The sequence below is a fragment of the Dasypus novemcinctus genome, chromosome 12, assembly GCF_030445035.2.
Source record: "Dasypus novemcinctus isolate mDasNov1 chromosome 12, mDasNov1.1.hap2, whole genome shotgun sequence".
NCBI lineage: Eukaryota > Metazoa > Chordata > Mammalia > Cingulata > Dasypodidae > Dasypus > Dasypus novemcinctus.
This window is the reverse complement of record NC_080684.1, coordinates 76,109,906-76,135,220: the sequence shown is the minus strand read 5'-3', so window position 1 is coordinate 76,135,220 and position 25,315 is coordinate 76,109,906. Positions and strand designations below refer to the sequence as shown.

The window sequence follows — 25,315 nt, the reverse complement described above, 5'->3', positions numbered from 1 at the left end:
TATGGAAGCTAGAAGTCTGAAATAATGGTAAAGCCATGGAACCTGTAGAGGAGAGTCCTTCCTTGCCTCTTCCTAGCTTCTGGTGGTTTACTGAAAATTCTTGGTGTTCCTTGGCTTATAGCTGCAGCGCTTCAATCTCTGCTTCTGTCATTACATGGCATTCTCCCCTCATGAGTATGTGTCTCTTCTTCCCTTCTTATAAGGACCCTGGCCATATTAAATTAATCCAGTATGATATCATCCAAACTAATTCCATCTGCAATGACCCTATTTCCAAATAAGGTCATATTCTGGGGTGCCGAGGGTTAGGACTTCAGCATATCCAACGAGAAGATGAATAATCAAGACAAAAGAAGAGTCAGGACACGGCAGAACCCTCTGGAACAATTCAAATCAGGAGTTCAAATGTCCCCAGAATGATGTTCTCTGAGCCTTCCAACACTATTTCTCTTTGTGATTTGTTTTGCTTTGCCTTTTTTCCCCCTCCCTCTCTCATGGTATTCTTCACATGGCAGAAAAAAAAAAAAGAAAAAACTTGCAATGACTTCAAGATTTTATTTACAACACACATAGCTACAGGAGAGAGAACCTTGCTCTTCGGTGTTTCTAAGTCCAAAGATCCCAGGGAATGGACTCACTGACCAAGTGTGGGTGAGAGTCATGGCTGCTCCAGCCACCAGAGATGAAAAAAAGGTGATAGGGAGTGAGAGAGTATTTAGGGATTTCTCAGAACAGAGGTGTTAAGTATACAACATATAAGTATTTGTTATATAGACCTTCTCAACTTATTCCCATCTCTGAGACAGGTATATTGGAAGTATAGGTTATCAGTTCTGCTTTAAATTTATTCCAATTTAACACTCTTTCCACAAATGGTTCTACACTCAACTCTGATGACAAGTTCAGAAGAGCAGCATTGACTTTGACATGAAGGGAGAGCTTCTCAGTGGGTATTTTGTTCTCTGTGTTACATGGAGTTTATTACTCTCTACTCTTTCAGCAGCTTTCTAGAAAAGAGCTGCCCAAAATATGAATAAGCAAGAAACAGGACACTTTTTAATTTGCTAAGGAGTGCTATGAGACAATAATAATGTTCAAGAGTTTACCAGTTGGAAAGTGGATATGGCTCAAGCACTAGGGCTTCCGCCTACCATATTAGAGGACCTGGGTTTGATCCCTGGGGCCTCCTGGTAAAAAAGAAGAAGACAAAAAAACAGCAGGGTTGGGGGGGGGGGAGGAGGAGAGGGAGGGAGGAAAACAAATAAATAAATAAATCTTTTGGAAAAAAAGAGTTTACCAGTTGATATGACTTTCTAACAACACAGACATTTACTAAATTAAAGAACTTTTATAAAGGATCTTTGAAAAAAGGCCAAGATGACTATGAAAGCCCTTGAACTTAGCAATTATTTTGCTCTGGCTAAGCTGCTGAAAGCAATATACCAGAAATTGGTTGGCTTTTACAATGGGCATTTACTGGCTTACAGGTTTACAGTTTTGAAGCTGAGAAAAATGTCCAAATCAAGGCACCATCAAGCTATGCTTTCTTCCCAGAAACAGGCTGCTGGCAATCCTGGACTCCTCCATCACATGTCAAGGCACATGGTGGCATCTGCTAGTTTCTCTTCTGGATTCCATGGTTTTCTCTCTGCTTCTGTGGCTGTCTCTCTGTCTCTCTCTCCAGATTCATCCCATTTATAAAGGACTTCAGTAAGAGGATTAAGACCTTTCATGGGCCACATTTTAGTTGAAGTAACCTAATCAAAAGGCCCTAAAACCAACTCAGGGGAGTGTCGGCTTCATTCATATGAGGTTCCAGGTTCAATCCCCAGTCCTGGTACTTCAAAAACAAAAAAACAAAAAACCCTATTCACAATAGGTTCATATACATAGAACATGACTTTTCTGCAAAGTTTCAAACTATCCAGAAATTATGACCTATGATTGCTACTTGGGGACCTACTACTAATGATGTCTGTTCTCCATGAGAAAATTAAAGAAGGACAAATTCCTCTTAATAGCTAGGGGATGTTAGAGTTCCAGACTCTAACATATTTTGTTACACCCAACCAACATATTTTGTTATACTTGCCATTCTTTAAAGCTTCTCAAGTTTCTTGCTAACTGGTGAGTGAATTAGTGACCAACTATATACAGGTATATAATTTTTGTCATGCACATGCACATGTACACGTGTATGAAAATATACATATTACTTTATCAAAATTTTCTTTCGAATCACAATTTTTTGCAGTGAAAATTGCACTAACATCTACCAATTGCTCAAAGTCTCCCAATATACCTATATTTCATACTTTAATATATACCTTTTTATATCTCTTTACTCCTGTGTAGGGATTTTTTCCCTTCTATTATTTATTTAATCAGGTTATAGCATTCATACCTCTTCAACTTGCTTTTTTTAACTAAAACATATCATATTTATTCTCCAAGACTAGATCTAATATGGAATTATGAAACATCCACTCTTCAGTACGGATATTTTATAATTTGCATAAATATTGTCTTACTGATATAAGTTTTTTCCAGTTTGGGGCCATTAAAAATACTGTAGGGAAGCAGATACGGCTCAACAGATAGAGCATCCACCTACCATATAGGAAGTCCAAGGGTTTGATATCCAGGGCTTCCTGGCTCGTGTGGTGAGCTGGCCCATGCTGCTGTGTGCAAGGAGTGCTGGCCTACTCAGGGATGCCCCCCCATAAGGGTGCCCCCTGCACAAGGAGTGGCTCCTGTGCTAGGAGAGCTGCCCCACACAAAACCGCAGCCCACCCAGGAGTGGTGCCACACACGGAGAGCTGACGCAGCAAGATGACGCAATAAAAAGAGATACAGATCCCTAGTGCCAGCTGATGAGAATACAAACGAACACAGAAGAACAACACACAGCAAATGGACACAGAGAGCAGACAACAGGAGGGGGAGAGAAATAAATAAATCTTTAAAAAAAAATACTGTAGGGAGTGGACATGGCTCAAGCAGTTGAGCACCTGCTTCCCGCATGGAAGATCCTAGATTTTGTTCCAGTGCTTCCTAAAAAAAACAAAAACAAACAAACAAAAAACAAAACCAACCCAGGGGAGCTGATGTGTGGCTCAGGGACTGAGTTCCAGCTTCTCACAACTGAGGCCCTAAATTCAATCCCTGGCCCCACAAAAACAAACAAACAACAACAAAACACTGAAAAACAAGTTTCATTGGTATCTTTGTTTCCTCATCACTAAAAAATCACCAAGGAATGGATTGGCTTAAAAAATGGGAATTTACTAGCTCACAGTTTGGAGGCTAGAAGTGCAAAAACAAGGTGTCATCCAGGCAATGCTTTCTTTCCAAAGCCTGGTGTCCTGGGACTTTCTCTCTGAATTTCATTCTTCTCATACAGGACCCCAGTGATAGGGTAAAGCCCATCCTGGTTGAGGTGGGTCACGCCTTACCTGAAGTAACCTCGTCAAAGTCCCACTCACAATGGGTTCACACCCAGCGGAATGGATTAAATTCAAGAGCATGTTTTTCCTGGGGTCCATAGCTCCACATCGCCATACTTGGGTTCACCTTTTGAGGGTCCCAGCAGCTCTGACAGGAGAAGAGGCAGTGGCCCTCAGTCCAGCTTCACAAAGGCTCTCGGCACCCGCAGCACCTGGCATGCGCCTTCCCCTCTGCCAAGATGCCCAAGGAAGGTCAGCGAGCGGAAGGGGCAGTGAAGGAGGAGCCAGAGAGGTTGTCAGCTAAACCTGCTCTTGCAAAAGTGGAAACAGAGCCAAAAAAAAAAAAAAGCAGCAGGAAAGGATAAGTCTTCAGGCAAAGAAGTGCAATGAGAAGGGGAAAGGGAAGCAAAGGAAAACCAGGCCAAAGTGGCTAACCAAGAAACTAAAGATTTACCTGCATTAAAGTGTGAATGCTTTTTGACTAATTGTTGAAATTATTTGTTAGTTGTTTACAGCCAGAAAATAGTGGGACATTGAACTATGGGAAATTTTTTTATTTCCTTGGATTCCAATTTAACACTGCATAGGAAGTGGGGCAGGCAGTGTTTATATTGCATAATAAAACACATACTGAATGGCAATTTGGAATCATAGACATGCATTTAATGTCTTAAACATTTTAAATTACTTCTATTGCTATATTGTTTTCTAGTAGAATTGTTTCTTAAAGAAAACAGCTTCCTTGATCTCGACTTTCCCTGCCAGAACTGTGTGTACATCTTGCTGCGTCAGCTCTCTGTGTGCGGTGCCACTCTTGGGCAGGCTGCACTTTTTTCAGGCTGGGGGGCTCTCCTTATGGGGCGCACTCCTTGCACAGGGGGCTTTCCCACGTGGGGGACACCCCTGCGTGGCATGGCACTCCTTGCACGCATCAGCACTGCACACGGGCCAGATCATCACACGGGTCAGGAGGCCCTGGGTTTGAACCCTAGACTTCCCATGTGGTAGGTGAATGCTCTCTCTGTTGGGTCAACTCTTCCCTTGAATGTTATTTTATCTTTTGAATCTGAAATAAAAAAGTAAAATGTCTAGGCCAGTACATTTTGTATCTTTGTTTTTTAGAGTAGTTGAAGATTACGGAAAAATTATTCAAAAATAGAGAATTCCTATGTTCAGTATCCCCCTCAGTTCTATGGTTTTGGTTTGTTTTACTTCCCAAAAAGTTTGGAGCTTATCATGCTTCCATAACAAAGAATGAGAGTTGACATTTCCCTATAACCATGTGAGCACAGGATATTAATCTTTTGTTGTTGCTTTTAATTTTTAATTATTTATTTATTTATGTGTGTATTTCTCCCCATACCTTGTTGTTTGTACTTTGCTGTGTGCTGTGTCTTTAGGAGGCACCAAGAACTGAACCCAGGACCTCCGATATGGGAGGGAGGCACCTAATCACTTGAGTCACCTCCATTCCCCTAATAATCTATTAATATTTGTCAACTTTATAGACAATAAATGGAATCTTGTTTTGTTTTGTATTTTCATGACTAGTATTAAGATTGTATATCTTTTACTTTATTTATTTATTTCTCCCTACCCCCTCATTGTATGCACTTGCTGTGTACATTCATCTTTGTTTCTTTAGGAGGCACCAAGAACTGAACCCGGGACCTCTGATGTGGGAGGGAGGTGCCTAATTGCTTGAGCCACCTCCGTTCTCTTATGCTTTTCCTCCTGTGTCTCTTGTTGCACCATCTTGTTGCATCAGCTTGCCATGCCTGCCTGTTGCATCAACTCGTTGTCTAGCTTGTCTTCCTTAGAAGGCATTGGCAACCTCCAGTCCCTGCTCCATTGAGTCTCTCATTATGTTTTTCTTCTTGTATCTCTTGTTGCATCATCTTGTTGTGTCAGCTTGTTGCACCTGCCTGTCATGCCAGCTCACTGCCTTCTTTAGGAGGTACCGGGAACCAAACCACGGACCTTCCATGTGGTAAGCAGGAGCTATATCTCTTGAGCCACATCCGCTTCCCTCTTTTACTTTGTTTATTGTCCATTTTTCCTTTGTTCTCTAATAAACTGCCTATTCTTATATTTTGACTATTTTTCTCTTGTTTTCATCATTTTTACAATTTGTAGGTCTGTGCATGAAGATGCTAATTTAGTTTATTAAACTTATTATACATTTAGTATTAATGTTAATTCCTTGTTTGTAACATATGTCCCAAATGTTTTGGATTTTTTTTTACCTATCATTTGTATTTTGCCTTTGTTTATGATGCTTATCACATAGAAACATCTCTTCTTTTTTCAGATGTGTTTATTCTTTTCCTTTATGGATTCATAGTCAGTTAATGTCTTTCTGATCTACTTATGAAAGTCTCCTCACCTATCCCACCCTTGTGGATCTACACTTTTTTTTTTTCCAGCAGTTAATCCAGATGAAATTTTTGTATAATGTATAATATAGCAGTCTAACTTTCTTTCATTTTAAGACTATATAATGTAAATAACTTCCACCTCTTCATATACACCATTTAGAGGGGTACCAACTTGATGTGTAAACTTAGACTTTTTTTCCTATGCACATATAATCCTTTGATACTTGAGTGACATACATATATACACTCACACATGCAAGTAAATAAACACAGTATGTATGGCATGATCTGTTTTCATTTTATTTATTTTTTGCCCTCTTTGCTTAAAATGCTGGGAAGGAATGACAATCAGTAGTATAGCTCTGCCTCCTTCTTTTAAAAGTCTTAATAGCTTACCATTTTAAGAATCAACAAAATAGTGACGTGGATGTGGCTCAAGCAGTTGGGTACCCACCTACCACCTGGGAGGTCCTGGGTTCAGTTTCTGATGCCTCCTAAAAAAAAAATAAAAAAGACCAGCAGACACAGAAAGCACACAATGAACAGAAACAGAAGCAAACAGAGAGCACAAACAACAAAGGAAGGGAGGAGAATTAAATAAAAATCTTTAAAAAAAAAAATTGACAAACCTGACTCAATGTATAGCCAATCAACTGGTCTCAGCTAAAGAAATAACCAAGGTAAAATTCTCTGCTGCTTGAGCTCTCCAAATTTTGCTCTCAATAGTAATCCCAAATCTCTTCAAAGTTCTTTATTCAATTCCTTCTAGAAGGAGTCACGGTATTTGCATCCACCTTCAAAATGGGCAACCTTCCATGGTGCCACCTTCAGTCAACTCTATAATCGCTCAACACTCTCGACTAGCTTGCTTTTTAGTAGTTGCAGGTCTGTTTTCTCCATTTAATATTCTGCATGAAAAAGGAGCATTTAAAGCATCACTATTATACTTCTGAACTTTCTATACTTTTCATCTACTGGGTGGAGAAGATGCAGTTAAAAATAACCAGAGTCCTTTTATAATATATATTGATCTCTCATCAATCATTGATTCCATAGACACATACCACTTAGCCAAGCTGTATGATTTTGTTATTGATTCAAGATTTTTAATTTTCTCTCAGAGCTTTTACTGCCCTAGCATGTCAATTAGGTTTCATGCATTCCTTAAATATTTATTGATGCCCACTATTTGCCAAACACTATGTTAAGTGCTGTGGATGTACTTAGTGAACAATATAGTAACAATGCCAGGTAGATATGGGCTTTTTTGAGCCACTTCTAACCCTACATGTAATTAGAAACATTCTTTGTCTTCAGGTATTGGGTATAGCTTTTAGCCTCCCGTTTACCTTCCTGCCAAAGAAAACAAGCTCAGCATTGTTCCTTATCTAGAAAACAAGGTATTATATGCCTTAGACATCATCATGAAACCTTTTGGATAATTTTTGTCCAAATAGATTAGCATCTTTTTTAACAAAACCAATATTGCTGCTGAGGGTTGAAAGCCATTTGGCAGTCAACAAATATTTAACAAGCCCTTCAATGTTCTAGGTCGTGGGTATCTTTTTTTTGTCATGGACTTCTTTAACAGTCTAAAGTCTATGAACCTCTTCTCAGAATCGTATATTTATAAATACATAAATTAAAATATATTGTGGGGAGCAGCAGATGTAGTTCAGTGGTTGAGCACCTGCCTCTCACATACAAGGTCTTGGTTTCAATCACCAGTACATTCTAAAAAAAACTACATTGCATACATTAAAATTTATTGGATTGCAAAGAAAACCAATTAACTTATTGCAGTCAGATTTCACCTGAAATAAACTTGAAATTTTCTCTTTAGGGCAAAAATAAAAGCAAAACATGAGCAATTCAAACCAGGTAGAGATGGAGCACACCCATACAGAACGAAGGGTTGTGAGAGATGAAGACATCTTCATCTTTTGCTTGGTGTCCACAGGCAATGCAAACATGTTTGAGTTCATCTAAACATGGCGTGTGATTTAAATTTGTTCCTTATGATACTCTGACTAGAAACTCTGTTGGGTAAATTGGTGAATGCATCTTTATCTAAAATAACACTGAACCAATTTCTTGTATTATATGTATGAAGTGTGTTTGGGGGGTAAAAAACATTTTATAAAGAAAGGAGTTTCCCCAAAAGTGATTTTCAAGAGCTGTATTCCTGAAAAATAATTAACTGAACATCCATGTTGTGTGATAAGTCTTTTATAGTGCATGATTCTATCCACAAAACTTGGGAATTGATTAATTCAGCTAGAATTAAAAAACAAACAGAAATCTGAACAACACAGACAAAACCCCCTGCCTCTAAGGAGCATATAGTTTTCAGAATCTACTTGGTTGATCGTTCTGTTCACAGGGTCAGTTTCTTCTGAGGGTACATTTTGTCCCTAATTCATCCTGGCAGTCCCATCTCAATGCAATCCTTCCCAAAATCAAAGACCCTAAGAGGAGTAGAATTATCCCATTAAAATCTGTGTGCATGGATGGGGATTGTTGCTTCACAATATTCTGTCTTATCATCCTAGATGCTACTTGATCTACATCAGAGGTAGGTAAATTATTGCATGGGGCTAAATCTGGCTACCTACTGTTTCGGTGAATAAAGTTGTATTGGAATACAGTTATGACCATAATGACTATGCTTTCACACCACAGGCTGAGTAGTCGTGTTCTAAATTTGAACTATCCTGCCTTTACAGCAAAAGTTTGCACATCCCTGATCTTGATTTCTGGGGCTTCAAAGTTAGTATTATGGAACATTTGAGCAGATCTAAAGTTGCTTCTTCGGACAAGCTGGTCTTGCCTACAGATATTGACCTAGCTCTCCCACAAAACACCAAAGAGCTGGATCTTTATCTGGTCAATCTCTGATTTTTATAATAATACTGGAGGGAGATAGCCCCATTGCTCTGGGGCTTAATGGATGGATCTTCTCATTCCTTCGATTAACCCTCTCAGGTGACTTCCGCTTTCTTCTGTGGAAACGGTTAACATCCTAAACACTGCTGTGGAAGTGCACCAGGATCTGACCTTCTATACTTCCCCACCCTGATCTTTGAACCACTGTCCTTTTTTCCCCTTGCTAGGGCCACAGGAAACACCTATGTCCTTCTGTCCTGGTGCCTTTGTAAATTCTTTTCCTTAGCTTGGAGAGCTCCTCTCATCCTCCCACCCCCACACTTCAATCAGGTTAATTTCTACTCCTTTGAGATCTCTGCCCTAATATCACTGTAGGAAAGACTTCACTGTCCCTCCTTCTCCCACGTTGCATGTAAGTTAGACTCTCTTAACATTAGTATTTATTTCATAGCAGTTTTCAGAAGGGCAAATATGCATTTATTTTTGCTCTTTGCTTAATGTCATTCTTCCTTCTAGCTTCCATAGGATGAGGGGCAGGTCTAGTCTGTTGTGGATGTATTGTCAGCGCTTAGTCAATACCTGATACATAGTAGGCAATCAAATTTGTGGAATGAGTCTATGAATATTATGGAATACTTATACATCAGACACCAGTGAGCTTGTTCTCAGCTCTCACTGAAGAGCAAGCCACTTGAAGTATGTTTCCCTGAGCATTTTATAAAATTATGTGATATTATTCACTATATAAATATCTATACTATAAATGGACCCGATTTGAAAGCTAAGAAAATGTTTTTCTTCTGGTGAACTTCTTTTTCTCTTTCTTTCTTTTTTTTTTTTTTTTTAGGTAGCAAGAGCTATACGCGTCATTGTGTGTGTGTTTCTTTTTGGATTGCCAGGAAGCTTAAAAGGCAATCTGTTGGGAAGCAGTGTAGCTCTGTGGTTTTGAGTGCCTGTTCCCCATGTATAAGGTCCCAGGTTCAATCCCCAGTTCCTCCTGAAAAAAAATAATAAAGTAAGTCTGGTGCTTATTTACAGCAATACTATCCAAACACAGATTCCTGGCAAGATTTCTATTTTCTCTACGTGATTTCTTAGGTTTGTGTATTAATTTATTTTTAAATCTGTTAAATACTTACTTTCTTTGAAGTTGCCTCGATTTTTGCATACTTTTGGTCCTGTTTAAGTCTCAAAAACTATTCTCATTGGAATGAGTCCAGAAAAGTACATAAATAGCACCTCTTGGGGCATATCTAAACATTTGGTAAGAATGGAAACTGCATCTGAACTCAGGAGGTTAAACGTCCAGATGAAATTATATGATTGCCTCGGGCAAGGGGAGTAGGAGGGGGAAAGAGTGGTGGTCCTTGAAGTCATTAAAAAAGGGGGGGCAGGGAAGGGGGCAGCAAAAATAAACCGGAATATGTTATCCACTGCTCATGAAATGTGAGCAACATATTAATACTCTGTGGCAGCAACAAGGCAAAAGTCTGCTTCCTGTTCCAGGACTGCAGGGCACGCTGTATCCAATCTGAGATCTAGGACCTCCTAGGTCAGGTCTTCCTTCTCTGGTAGGCTGGCTTTCAAGTTACTTCTCCTGCTTCCCTAAGTACATTGAGCAGGCGACTTGGGGGGGTGGTGAGTTAAAAGAGTGTATCAGTTTAGGACGTGAGGGGGTTTAATCATAAATCAGATGATTAAATCGTTTCTTCAGATGATTAAACAATGATTGTTTATGAAATCAAGAAAAATGTTTTTCCCCTGGAGTTTTCTTTTTCAAAGACTTCTCTGTGCACTCCAATTTTAAAAGAGCCCCATAGGGTGCTTATTTTTATACACATATATTGCCAGAGTAGTTCCTGTTTTGGTTTAAATGTGTTCCCTCTTTTTAGCCAGATGAAAGAGAACCTTCTTTTAAAAGGACTTGTCTGCTGATCATGTTTGTTAGAATGAGTCTAAATAGAACTTCTGTTAATAAATGTTCAGTTAAATCCTCTTGGCTACATTATCAGGCAGATTTTTGTTCTTAGTTGGACTATGTAACTAAAGTGCTCTTTTTACCCTCTTTCCAAACTGAAATTCGTGCCTCTCCTGAGGGCTACTCTGAAGTGACTGTCTTGAGAAAGGAGTTTTTCCTCTCATCAGTTGGCTTCTTTCCTGTGCAGTTAGATGTTGGGGTGTCGATATGTGGAATATGCTAGGCAAATGATTAATTCTGCAGCAGGTAAGAGATAGGAGCAGAGCAGCTAGGTCCAGCCATGGGGAAATGGCATCTTGAAGGTATTAGACATGGTAGAAGAGTGAAGGGGAAAGGGCATGGAAAGAGGAGGGAGAAGTAGCCCCCAGAAGTTGGCCTAAATCAGCCTGGCATGCAACTATGAAATTAAGCTTTTCTAATGAGGAGTTTCCCTTAAGAGGAAATTCTGGGAGGATACAGCAGGGGAAATAACTAAAATTAAATAAATAAATAAAAGAATTACTGAGGGGAGCGGATGTGGCTCAAGAGGTTGAGTGCCTTCTTCCCACATGGGAAGTCCTGGGTTTGGTTCCTGGATGCTCCTTAAAAAGAACAAAAACAAACAAACAACAAGCAAACGGACAAAAAACCAACTCAGGGAGATGATGTGGCTCAGTGGTTGAGTGCCAGGTTCCCACAGATGAGGTCCCAGGTTCAATACCTCAAAAAAAAAAAAAAAAAAAAACACATTATGCTAAATGAAAAAAGTCAACACAAGAGACTACATATTATGTGTGAATGGATATGTATTGTTTCTGAATATTGTATTATATGAAATATCCATAAATAGGCAAATTTATAGAGGCAGAGAGTAAAATGAGTGATTTCCTGGGCCTAGGGTAGTAGGATTGGGAATTAACTATAGATGGGCAAGTGGGGTTTCACTGGGGAGATGAAAATACTCTGAAACTGATTTATGGTGATGGCTGCACAACTTAGTAAATTTCTCCCCAAAATTGATTTGTATATTTGAAATGGGTGAATTTTATGATAAGTAAAATCTCTCAATAAAGTGTTAAAAAACAAGCAGTGAGACTATCATAAAAGCAGTGAGAATATCACCTGTTTAAAGGGACTAAGCATTGAGTTTTAAGAACATAAAGATAGACTTATGCTTAACTATCATAGCCTGTTATCATCTAAATATTATGGACAGCTTTGCTTCAACAAGAGAGAAAACCATGGGACTATTTTAAAAAGTATTCCTTGGATACTCTAATAATGCACCTCTTATTACGGTTTGAAATCTATTTATAAAATAACCAGCAGGATCAGGCATTAAAAACAAAATGGTAATTTCTGTTTGGTGTGATGGAAAAGTTTTGGTGTTGATGGTACCACAACATTGTGAATGTAATTAACATCATTGAATTGCACACTTGAAATGATTCAAATGGGAAATGTTGTATGCAAATTATCACAATTAAATGTATTTATATATGTATGTATGTGTGTATGTATGTGTGTGTGTATATATATCTGTAAAACAAAGAGTGAACCCTAATGTAAACTTTGGATTTTAGTTAATAATATATTTTTAATAATATTGTTTCATCAGTTGCAACAAGTATACCCCACTAATGCAAAATGTTAATAGGGGAAACTGTGTGGAGAGGTATATGGGATATCTGTAGTTGCTGCATGATGTTTCTGTAAGCATACAGCCCTCTTAAGAACGAGGTGGGAAAAAAAAGGAGACCGTTCCTTGAATTTGAAGTTCAGTATCACAAAGTTTGAATAGGTTTACAGAAGATGAGAATATTTTCCACATTTATCTTGATGAAAAGATTTAAAGAAAAAGCTTCTACTAAAAAAAAAATACAGGAAGGAGTGGGTCTAGCTCAGTGGTTGAGCAACTGCCTCCCATGTACAAGGGATCCCCAGTATCTCAAAAGGAACAACAAAAACCAAATCATATTGTGACTATTATTCAGCTAGGCTGAAGATAGCCTCTGCTTCATTTAGAGAAAACCAGTATTTACTAAGCAAATGGATAAAAACACAAAAACACAAGATAATAGAAAGTTTGTCATGTTACCCTCTTCAGAAAATAAATGCAATTTGGTAAACTAATGATAACCTTTCATTTCTTTTTTAAAAAGAAAACTTCTCTCCATGGCTAGAATATAGTCTTTTCAGGAATTTGGATCAGTCTAAGTTGCCATGACCCAAAAGTGATTACATCCTAACTTGCATTATCCTATGGGATTTCCACCCTTGAATTCCAGCTGAAGTATACACAAATACATGCTAATTCACACTTTTCCATAATTGTTTTTAATAACTACATATAGGACCTTTATGCTTATTTGTTTATTGTACTTATTTTTTGCAACATGAATGTTCTTTTGTATTAGGAACTACCTAAGGTCAAAGGAATGATGAAAAGTCATCTTGATGTATCTAAATGCCATCTCCTTCAGGACTTCAAATTCAAGTTTCTATAAAAAAGGGCAAGTTGCTGTTTTTCTCAGAAGTGAAAATGAGAACATGAAAATGAAAATGTTTGAGTTAGATGTTTATTTTATCAGGTTTCTTGAGACTAAGCCTCTTTCTTGAGAACAACCTGTGGACATTGATTACTTAGTGGGAGACCTAGTTTGCCTACTGTCTCAGAGCCCCAGAAGAATGGATTGCACCCAGACCTTAGAACCTCAGGGAAGCAAATTACAGCTCACTTAAAACTTAGGCAGATTTTGTAAATTAAATCAGTGTGTTAATTTTTTTTTAAGGTTAGAGAATTCTATATGAGATAGTGAATACATAGGAGAAAAAGTTGATTTTTTAAAAAAATAACAGACTTCTGCCATTACTTTATCAATGTAATTGTCCTTAGCTTTAGTGCTTACTTAGTTCAACCCCCAGAGTTTCTGATTCCGTAGATCTGGCGTAGGACCAAGTAAGTTGCACACATTTTGAGAACGAGAGGCCCCAAACCCCTCTCAATTAGCTTGAAGGGAACAGAAAACCCATGCACCCCATATTCAGAAAGTCATAAGTAGTATAGGCCACTCATAACTTGTAAGAACTTTGTATGAGAGAGAGAGAGAAGCCTCAGGGGACAGAGGATGGTGAGAGCTTAAAAAGAGGAAAGTAGGCCAAGGCACTGGGTTCTGCTAAGAGGAAGGCAAGGAGGTCTAGGGAGGAGGCCTCGCTTGGAGAAGTGGCCCTAGGGCTTAATAATAGAAAGGTCCGGGGAGAATTCCTGGAGGACAGGAGACCAGTAGTACAGCGTGAGCTACAGGAAAACAACCCTCCACCATCCGACCGCCCAGCAGTCACAGGGTCCCCACTGCTGGGAAGAGGCAGTGTGGAGCTCACCACCACCCCTCTCACCCATTTAGGTCAAAGTAGAAGTGATTTGGCGGTTTTGTTTGTTTGTTTGTTTGTTTTTACTATTTTCTCTGATCTGTCTCTAGGGATAATTTTTATGCCAGTGAAATTATTTTATTTGGCAGATTAGCATTTTAATATGTTCTTTGATTCATTTTCCAATGAGCCCTTTAATAAAAGCAGCTGTAGATTCCAGGGTGTGTCAGCCATGAGATGTGTCCTCAGCTGCATCAGGTTTTTTATTTTATTTTGCTCTCACTATATCTATTTATTTCCAAATGGTCCCCTAATTTTATAAGGTTTTATTTTTCACAGTCCCTTTTAGAAAAGGACACCTGTAACCTCTACTGGGTGTTCAAAGCTCCAGTCTGGGGTCCTTGACTTGAGAGGTCAAATCTGGTTGCAAGAATTTGGGCGGATTACTTATCTTCTTTAAGCCTGTTTTCTCATATGTTAAATAATGTGGGCAATACTTACTTTATGGGATTTTTGGAGAATTAAATGAGAATGTATCTGAAGCATTTAGCACAGTATTCCATGTATTGCAAATAATGTTAACCTGCATTTTTATTGTCGTTGTTAGGCAGTGCTTTAATCCTTTTTTCTTCCCATTCTCTCCAAACAATCTGAATTGCTTTAACAGAAGAACATCATTAATTTTGCCCCAAATCTCTATCACCTTCTAATTTCCAGTTCTTGTGTGTTTTCTGAACACCAGGAGATCTAAACAAAGGGCAAATGTCTTAATTTTGTGCTCCTGGGTTCATCCCTAAGCAGTGCAAGGCAGGGTGTCAAGGAGGGAAGTGGCCAGTGGTGGTCTCCTCCTTCCTGAAAGTAACCAAAAAAAAAAAAAAAAAAAAAGACTAAATAAAAGGCATAGGGTTCTAGTGGAAGCAATAATCCCACATGTAAAGCTAAATTATTTAAAGATTTAAATAAAAGTTGGAAGCAAAACTAGAAGTCACTTCAATGTTACCCCTTTATAACCCATCATCCTCCAGGCGGTCAAAGTAATCTTTCCAAAATATGAATCTGCTCATATCACTTTTCTGCCCAAAATACTCTAAAGCAGCACATGCCCTCCCCATCCACAAGTTTTTTTTCCACAAAATGTAACCCCCTTGGTTTAACCTTCTAAAGTACACCAAGATTAGGCTCCCCCTTTTTTTCCTTCCAAGGAGACCTTAGCATGGATGAACTTCACTGACTCAACAGAGACCATTCATTTGGGGGGCTCCCTTATACTCCTCTACCCCCAAAAAACACAAAAATAAATGCCTTGTCTCTATTACCAGTAACACTCTGCAAAGAACTCTCCCACTCAGACTCTCACCGTGCATGTTGGTTAAGCTGAGGACAAGCATCAGAGCACTGAGCTGGTATCTGGGAGAAGGTTCACAATAAATATATCTTTAGTGAGTGCAGTGAGCCCGCTAGCCTAGAAGCTCCTGCTCAGCCTGGAAGTCTGTGGCCTCTGAATGAACCTTCAGGGGTGGGGAGGGCCTAGGTGAGCAAGGATATAAATATATTAACTGTAGCACAACCATTTAAAAATTTTGGAATAATGTCCCATTTTGTACACTTACCACATTTTGTTTATCCATTCAGCCGTAAAAAGAATGAAGTTCTGGAAAGCAGATATGGCTCAAGTGATATGGCCTCTGCTTACAATAGGTGAAGACCCAGGTTCAATCCCTGGGGCCTCCTGGCGAGAAAGAAGAAGAGAAAGCATGCCTGCATGGTGAGCCAGTGCTGTGTGGCAAGCCGAGTGCCCATGTGGTAAGCCAAGTGCCCATGTAAGTGCCCGCATGGCAAGCCAGTGCCCACGTGGTGAGCCAAGTGCCTGTGCAGTGAGCCGAGTGTCCACACGGTGAGCCAGTGCCTGCGCCAAGTGAGTCATGCAGCAAGATGATGATGCAACAAAAGAGAGATGAAGGGGAGAGTCAAGGTGAAGCACAGCAGAGACCAGGAACTGAGGTGGCGCAATTGACGGGGAACCTCTCTCTGCATCAGAGATCCCCAGGATTGAATCCCAGTGAATCCTAGAGGAGACAGAGGAGGAGAGGAGACAAAAAGAGAGATACAGAAGATCACACAGCAGAGGGACACTGACAGCAAAAACAGCAGGGTGGGGGAGGGGGAAGGAGAGGGGAAAGAAAAAAATAAAATAAAATAAAGGGGTATGCTCCCAAGGATATTAAAAGGAAAAAAAAAAGAATACACAGACTGTGTAAAAAACAAAAAAAGAATGAAGTTCTCACATATGCTACAACACACACGTACCTGGAAGACATCGTGCTGAGTGAAATAAGCCAGACACAAAAGGACAAATATTGTATGACTTCACTTATATGAAATAAAGTGTGCAAAGTCATAGAGTCAGAAATTAGAATACAGGTTACCAGGGTCGGGAGTCGGGGTGAGCAACGGGGAGTGAATGCTTCAGGAGTACAGAATTTCATCTGGGTGTTGAAAACGTTTTAGTAGTGAAGGTAGTATGGAAGGTAGTGATGGCAGCACAACATTATGAATGCAATTAACACTTTTGAATCATATACTTGAAAGTGATTAAAGGGGAAATTTTAGGTTGTATGTATGTTACCAAAATAAAAATGAAAAAATAACTCTACAATAAAGGAATTAATCCTAATATAAACTATGGATTTTTTTAATAATGTAATTATTATAATATTCATCAATTATGACAAAGTACCACATTAGCGCAAATTGCTAGTAATAGGGAAAACTTTGTGTGTTGTTAGGGAGGGGTTTGGTACATGAGAATTCTGTACTATCTGTATGATTTTTCTGTAAACTTAGAAATGGTCAAAAAAAAAATTCTGCGAGTTTCCCCAACAATAACTCAGGAATCCTGGATCATAAAGACGTGGCGAGAGAGACTTAGAACTTAGTAAGGGTGATTTGTCACCAACTTCAGGATAGAATGACAATATGAGAGAATGAGAGCTGCACACGGGCAAAATGACATCTGATATAAGAAAACTAAAATGTATCTGTTTAAGGGGAAGTGAAGCAGAAAACCTACATAGGGGCTTGTGGACGTTACCACAATTATTTCTAAGCAATATGTCCAAATCACTTTGGTCTGCATTTCATTTGCTTTGGAAATGCAGTCTATCCTGAAACAACATTTATCTACAAAAGCAACTTATGCAGTAATCTAACAGTTAGAATAGTCAGGAAAAAAGTGCCATACAGTCGAGTACTTATTTTCTCCCCTCAAATATTGACTGTCCAATTTTAAGGAGTAAATAATTCTTTTTTTTTTCCCCTGGCAAACTGCAATGCATTTGATTTGATTCATTCGTATGTGTTTTTGTGTTTTATTCTGGTAACATATATACAGTATATTTCCCATTTAACTATACAATTCAGTGGTGTTAATTACATTCACTTGCTGTGCTACCATTACCACTACCCAACACAAAAACTTTTCCATCGCCCCAAACAGAAACTGAAAATTCCCCTTCCCACCCATGTCTCTAGTACCCTATTATCCACTTTCTGTCTCTTTGAATTTGCATGTTTATTTCGTGTAAGTGAGGTCATACAGTATTTGTCCTTGTGTGTCTGGCTTATTTCACTCAACATGATGTCTTCAGTTCATATGTTTTTATCTTCTTCTTTATTCAACATCATCCAAAAAATACTTATTGAGCATTTACTGTGTCTGAACTCTTTCTTTGTTAGGCCTTGGGGTGGGTGGGCTATGTTATAGTGAATGATAAACCTGCCTTCCCATAAAGACTTACAAACTAAAAAAGAAGAGAGTCTAGTAAGCATAGTAAATTTAATATGATATGTACCAGAGCCAGGGCAAGGGAAAGCAGAAGACTATAAATATTTACTCAAGTATAAAGGGTATGGTATGGCTTCTTGGAGAAAGAAATATTTGTTCAGGAATAATGAGCAGAAATTAGCCAGGAAAAAAGGGGAAAGGAAGAAGATATCCCAGGCAGTGGGAATAGCTTATGAAATAAATAATAGAATAGATTGATTCATTGCTATATTATGCATAGTTTATTATTTTAGATGAGTTCCCAAATGAGGGGCCATGGTGAAATGCAAAAGTGGCATTCAGAGACTTTAAATTTATTCAATTAAAAAGACCAAGCTTTATTCTAGTATTAATGCCTTTCCTACTTTTGGCATGGTAGACGGTTATCTTTTTCCAAAAATGACAGTAATAGCAGATGGTAATGTTATTTTTAAAAAATGTCTTTGGCAAATAAAAGGTTTTCAACCCTGTGTTAATCTCTAAATTTTACAAGTCCATGAAATAGAGGATTTTTCTTTCTTTTTGTGTTTAAAAACACAATACTCAATAACTAATAGTTGGTTTATAAATGGGATTATGACTGAAAGGGGTAGTTTAGGGGTGTTAATGTCAACTGAAAGAAAGCTAGAGAATAATCTAGAGATGAATAGCACAGTGAACCTGGTGGTGGATGTGGACTGTGATTAACAATACAAACACAAGAATGTTCGTCTATGAACTAGAACAAATGTATGTCTCTATTACAAGGTGTAAGAATGTGGTGATGCACGGGAAAATACAATTAATGTAACTTTGACTATAGTTAACAGCAATATTGTAATATTCTTGCATCATTGTCAAAGAAGATACTGTATCAATGCTAAGGGTCATTGATGGGGGATATGGGAGTTTTTTTCTTTTTTGACTAATCTGTAACAAATGTTCCACAACAATGCAAGGTGGAGGGGTGATGTATGGGAACTCCACCATAAGTGTAATTGTTTTGTAAGCTCACAACTTCCTTAAAGATATATATATATATATATTTAAAAACAAAACAAAACTCACAACACTCAAAGTCTAGAGGGAACTCTGATTTGTTAATCCAGAGTAAATTGTTCCAGTAACATTTGAGCTGTGGGAGAAGAACATAAACCCCAGTCTTCTGAAATTCTAGTTAGCTGTCTAACAGTTCCCTCTATAAATAAGTACTTTCTGAATTGTTCAGGCCTATTTCCAAAGACCTGGCATACGTGCTTTTATTGGCAAACATCTTTTGAAACACAGGTTCATTCTCTGTATTTGTTTTGACAGATTTCCTAAGATGATAATGTGGTGAGAAGAAATGTTCTAGGTTTTGGAAATGAATTTGATAATATCAAATTTTCTGGTACTAATACCAACAACTAATATATATTTGAATATTTAGTGCTGACCATGGCTACATAGTCTCTGTGGATTACCCTATTTCATCCTCAAACATTTTGGGAAATATGTACTACTCTTCTATTACTGAGGAGGTTGACTAACTTATCCAAGGACACAGAGCCAGGAGAAGAGTCCTGTAATTTGACAAAACAACATAAGAAAGTGTCTTCATAATTAAAAAGCTATGGAGAAATAGTGACTTGACTTCTCGTTCTGAATAGCCTGAATACATTTTTGGAAAACGTTAAACACATGTATGTCCAAAATTGAAAACTATTAGCAACTAACATGGTAAGGTTTGCATTTTGGACTAGTATTTATTTCCATTTTTCTGAGTGTTCCTCCTCCCAGCTAGTTCCCTCAGGCAAAAGAACTTCTTAATTTCTTAAATACATTTGTCTCTTAAAGGAATGATTTAAGGTGAGAAACACACATAATAAAAATCTCAATGGGGGGAAAAAAAGCAAAACTCACAAATATGTGAGTTAACTCTACTTAAATGATTTTATAAAGCTTTCAGAAACAGTCCAGCTGCCGCTTGGGAAGGCAGTTAAATGATTAGTAGGGAGAATGGATTTTTATTAATTTCATTGTTTCTGTTTTGAAGATGAGTCAATTCCACTCAGAATTACTGGGGATCCAAGTTAGTGACCAGGCTTGGAAGAGAAAACCTTTCACCTGATTTCTAATCCAACATTCAAATGACTGATAATGTAAGGGAAATAAGTACATAATTAAGGGTGGATGGGGAAGGGGAGAACTTGCTCTAGGGTGATATCACCTGTACATCATTTTTGTTTTTAGTTTTTATGCTGGTAACATACATAAAACTAAAATTTCCCTTTTTAACCACTTTCAAACATTCAGTTCATTGCTGTTAATTACATTCACAATGTTGTGCTTTTATCTTTTTGAAAAGAAGCGTTTCACTGCCCTAGTGAAGGAATTCATAAAGACCTTTAAGCACATTCTATTTGAAAAGTGCTTTAAAGGGGAAAAAAAAGCCTATTTACCACTATTTTAGATGCAATTTATTCAAAGGAAATGCTTCCAAAGACAAACGTTTTTAACACTATATATTTATTTCATTTTTACCCTACTTAATTATTTGTATTCATGAATACACACAACAAACTCAAAGGTGTCTTTTGCAATATTGATGACCACCTAAGCTCAGGATATTTATTTCCATCTGGTAGAGTTCACCTTCTGCTGCTTATTCGCTCTCTCCATCTGCATACCTCTTCATCTGTTTTGTGGAGGTGGGGGGATGGGGTGGGGTCGGTTTCCTTAATGGAGTTGGAGTTACTCTCTTAAGCCTAATCGTTTTAGCAGGCTCACGCCTTTGTTCCAGTATTTTTTCCCCCCAAAACTTTTACAAGCAGGGTTCCAAGTAAATTTAAATATCTACATCCAATATATTCATTCCATAAGCTGCACATACATATTTTCTCTTTTTTTACTATAGAGAGCAGTAGAACGCTAAGGCTCAGACTATTTGTTTGGACCACAAAAAAGAAAAACAGTATTTGGTCTTGGGTAGACTCGCTCTAAGATGTATCATACAGATACCTTTTTTTTTTTTTTCAGCACAGGTCAAGCTTTACAAGACCTGCCTTATATTTATCGTCAGTACCTGGCTTTCCTATAGGCATTAACCTGAATTCAGTTAAGGTTGCCATTCCTCTCTTCACTCCCAAGTTACTACAACTACAAAAGCTCTACTAACCTTTCATGTATTCATGTTTTGCAATTAAACGTCTAGAAAGACACTCCCCCACTCCAGCCCCAGCGTTGAGCAGAAACGGTTCCCTGGAGTTGGCAGCACAACTGCTAGGGGACCCGAGTGCCGAAACCTGAAGCCGGGTCTGTGGGCAGAACGCCCCGCGAGGCCCGTTCCCTCCACTCGGCTCCGCCACCCGCGGCGCGCCCCGTGCATCTACAACACGGGCGCCCACTCTTGCCCCGCCGCACGCTCCGCCTGCTGCTGAGCCAGCCACGTAGACCGAGCAGTGGGGATGAGACGTAAACACCGAGGAGCAAGGGAGCCAGCGCCGCAAACGTGCAACACCTTCCAAACAGCCGGGGCGCGTGGAGCCACAGCCCGAGCAAGGACTTCTTCCGCACAGCAACAACGCTGTGCGCAAGCGCACTCCTGCAAAACACTATCCTGGCCCAGGGCCTGGAGTTGAAAGCAGGAAGGAGGAGCTAGAGCGGGAGGCGGAGCTTTCACACGCGCACCCTCGGTTTCCTCTGCTCGTTCACACAACTGGTCTCCAGCCGCCTCTCGGGGTTTATTTGTTTACAAGCGGATTACGTCAGCTCCTCCCTCTCTTCCCGGTCTCAGGACCCGCCCCCTAGTCCCTTTCAGTCCGCTCCTGCTCCGAATCTGCTTGCGTCACAATGGTGCGATCTCCGGATTGGCTAGCGACGGCCGTCACGCTCCAGCTACGCACTTCCTCTCTCGCGCGTCGCTATAAAAAGTGCTGCACGGCGCTAGTATCTCTTCGCCCCTCGGAGCTGGAAATGCAACTGTTGGGAACTTCGGAGGCTACGGAGCTGGAGGCGGAGGCGGCTGGGGAGGTCCGAGCGATGTGACCAGGCCGTTGTCGCTCGCGTCTCTCTCTCTTGCCGCCTCCTGTCCCGAAAATAACTTTTTTTTACTATAAAGAAAGAAGAAAAAAAAAAGTAGTCGTCCTCCCCTCACGCCCTCTCTTCCTCTCTGTCCTCTGTCCTGTGCGGGAGCCCGGGGTGGCCGCTCCGCTGTCGGGGCCGCTCCGCCGAGCCCCGGCCGCCCCGGGCCGCCCCTTCCCGCCGCCCCCATGCATCCCTTCTACACCCGGGCTGCCACCATGATAGGCGAGATCGCCGCCGCGGTGTCCTTCATCTCCAAGTTCCTCCGTACCAAGGGGCTCACGAGCGAGCGACAGCTGCAGACCTTCAGCCAGAGCCTGCAGGAGCTGCTGGCAGGTGAGCGGGCCGCGGCAGGCGGGGACCCAGGGGTGTCGGGGGAAACTCGGGCCCCCTACACCCGGGCCGGGTGCGGCGCGCTTGGGAGCCACTAACGGCGCGTCCCGGAGAGTGTTGTGGGGACTTAGCCGAGGGCGCCCCCCGTCCCCGCTGGTAAAAGGAGGGGAGAGGAAAACAGACGCACAACAAAGAAACCAAAAGCCGTCGAGGCGGGAGCCGCGGCCCGAGGACTGTGTGCGGATTTGGGGACAAAGGAGCCGCGGGGCTGGGGTGGGTTCGACGCCCCCTCCCCCAGCTCCCTCCAGCCGTTGCCGGGTCGGCGGCCAGTCCCGGGGGTATGGAGCCAGCGCGGGACGGACGTGCAGTCTCCCCGCGCCTCTTCTCCCTGCCCATTAATCATCGGATTTGTCACCGGTACAATTACAGCCCTGCCCAGAGTGTGGTTTAGGGTTGCTTGTTTTTCTTCCCTTCGGGGTTAACAGTTCGGTAATGCTCCTCTCCTCCGAAGCTATAAACTCCACTGTGTGAGACCGGGGTGGGGTGGAGAAAGTAAACAGGTTCCCGCCTGGCCGCCGATGCCATCCGGTTTCCCGGCTGGCTGAGGCTGTGCGTGAGATACCTGTTCTGTCGGCTCAGCGGGTTTGTTCCAGGAGATTGTTTTGTGTCCCGTACTGTGTTATTTCTCAAACCCTGCCCCATCTTTCCCTATTCCCGCACACGAGCAGCAGCGGATGCAATCTTGAACATTTTTAAAAGTTGGTAGTTTTCATTTCCACTCCTGAAACTAGCCAGTAGGAGGAAAAAACTGCAGTGGGAACTAAGAGTAACCACCTAAGCTTTGTTTCTCTTTTTTTTTTCTTCTTTCATAGAACATTATAAACATCACTGGTTCCCAGAAAAGCCGTGCAAAGGATCAGGTTACCGTTGTATTCGCATCAACCATAAAATGGATCCTCTGATTGGACAGGCAGCACAGCGGATTGGACTGAGCAGTCAGGAGCTGTTCAGGCTTCTCCCAAGCGAACTCACACTTTGGGTTGACCCCTATGAAGTGTCCTACAGAATTGGAGAGGATGGCTCCATCTGTGTGCTGTATGAAGCCTCACCAGCAGGAGGTAGCACTCAAAACAGCACCAACGTGCAAATGGTAGACAGCAGAATCAGCTGTAAGGAGGAACTTCTCTTGGGCAGAACAAGCCCTTCCAAAAACTACAATATGATGACTGTATCAGGTTAAGATATAGTCTATGGATGGATCATCTTATAATGGATGGATAAATTTGATTTTTGATTTGGGTGGGCTCCTCTTGGGGATGGATTATGGAATTTAAACCATGTCACAGCTGTGAAGATCTGGCACAAGATAGAATGGTAAAAAAAAATTTTTAAGTGACAGTGCCATAGTTTGGACAGTACCTTTCAATAATAGCCTGTGAGTCCAAGTAAATGATCACTTTATTTGCTAGGGAGTGAAGTTCTAGGGTGGGTTCAGTTTCTCCCAGACGTTATACCTAATTTTTACATCAGTCCCTTCAATGCAAATCTGTATTTCAAAGAATCTTTCTCTGCGGTAGATCTTGCAGAGGAATTTTGCACTATCACACTTGAAAATTGTTATCGTTAAACTTTTTGGCAGCTCAATAGGAAAACTTAAATGTTTTAAACATGGTAGTACTGGAAATTTTATGACAAGACTTTTACCTAGCACTTAAATATGTATAAATGTACATAAGACAAAACTAGTAAGCATGACCTGGGGAAAATGGTCAGATCTTGTATTGTGTTTTTGGCCTTGAAAGTATCAAGTGACCAGAATCTGCCATGGCAACAGGCTTTAAAAAAGACCCTTAAAAAGACACTGTCTCAACTGTGGTGTTAGCACCAGCCAGCTCTCTGTACATTTGCTAGCTTGTAGTTTTCTAAGACTGAGTAAACTTCTTATTTTTAGAAAGTGGAGGTCTGGTTTGTAACTTTCCTTGTACTTAATTGGGTAAAAGTCTTTTCCACAAACCATCTATTTTGTGAACTTTGTTAGTCATCTTTTATTTGGTAAATTATGAACTGGTGTAAATTTGTACAGTTCATGTATATTGATTGTGGCAAAGTTGTACAGATTTCTATATTTTGGATGAGAAAATTTTCTTCTCTCTATAATAAATTGTTTCTTATCTTGGCATTTTAATCAATCTCTTGTCATGATTATAGAGGTTCAGCTGAAATACTTAAGATAGGTTCTATAAGCTATGTGAACATGTCAGTTGCACACTGGTCATGCTGGAAAAACAAGATTTGTGTGTATTTAGGTGTTAAAGGAAACAAAAGGGTAACATTTTTTAAAAGTAATGTCAAAACATGGACACATGCACAGGCTAATCTCATGAAATGAGGATAAGAGACAAAGGTAACATCTACCAAAAAAGATACTCAAAAGGATTACATTTTATTGCTTCCCTGTTGAAGTGAAGATATAAATGTCTATTCCATTCTCCTTTGAAAACCAATTCTTTTGCCCTGATGGATTCCTTGTTCAATTAGAAAGTCCTGGGGCAGATGACCCATAGTCTTAATGAACAGGCAAATCACTGCAGAGGGAGATTGGTTGGTTGTTGCTTTTCATCAACTGCAAGATAAACATAAAAATCACTAAGCTGGAATTCAACAAAAGGTATGTTTATGAACTTTTTATTCTCAAAAATTGAAATGCTGACTTGAATCATTTTCAGACTTTTATATCAGAAAGATTCTGAAAACATGAACACTGGGAATGCTGATGGGGTCTCTTACTCCGCTACCCCTATGATAAAGACATTTTGGTAATTCTCTGGTTGTACAAGATTACAAATGGTTTTCCAGTGGAATATTGGAATTTTGCTGCCTACACAGTTAAATAACTTACTGTATCTTGGCTTTTTAAATTTTAATACATGTAAATAGGTTCACACTGGAAGTATTGTACAATCTAAATTACTTCAAACATTTAAGATTATGTTCTAGTTTTGTAGACTACACAGGAATACACAGTAACACAAAAAAGTATTTAGATTACAAATGGTATCTGTACACTCTATTGGCAGGCCAT

General features: G+C 40.0%; 1 protein-coding gene across 1 annotated transcript; it reads left to right on the top strand.

Moving 5' to 3' along the window:
- Positions 1–21,770: 21,770 nt before the first annotated feature.
- Positions 21,771–24,418, top strand: BTG1 (BTG anti-proliferation factor 1). The gene is made up of 2 exons (XM_004459821.4): positions 21,771–22,236; positions 23,106–24,418. The coding sequence occupies exons 1-2, from the start codon at positions 22,089–22,091 to the stop codon at positions 23,471–23,473; spliced, it is 516 nt and encodes a 171-aa protein (XP_004459878.2). The 5' UTR covers positions 21,771–22,088; the 3' UTR covers positions 23,474–24,418.
- The last annotated feature ends 897 nt before the right edge of the window (positions 24,419–25,315 follow it).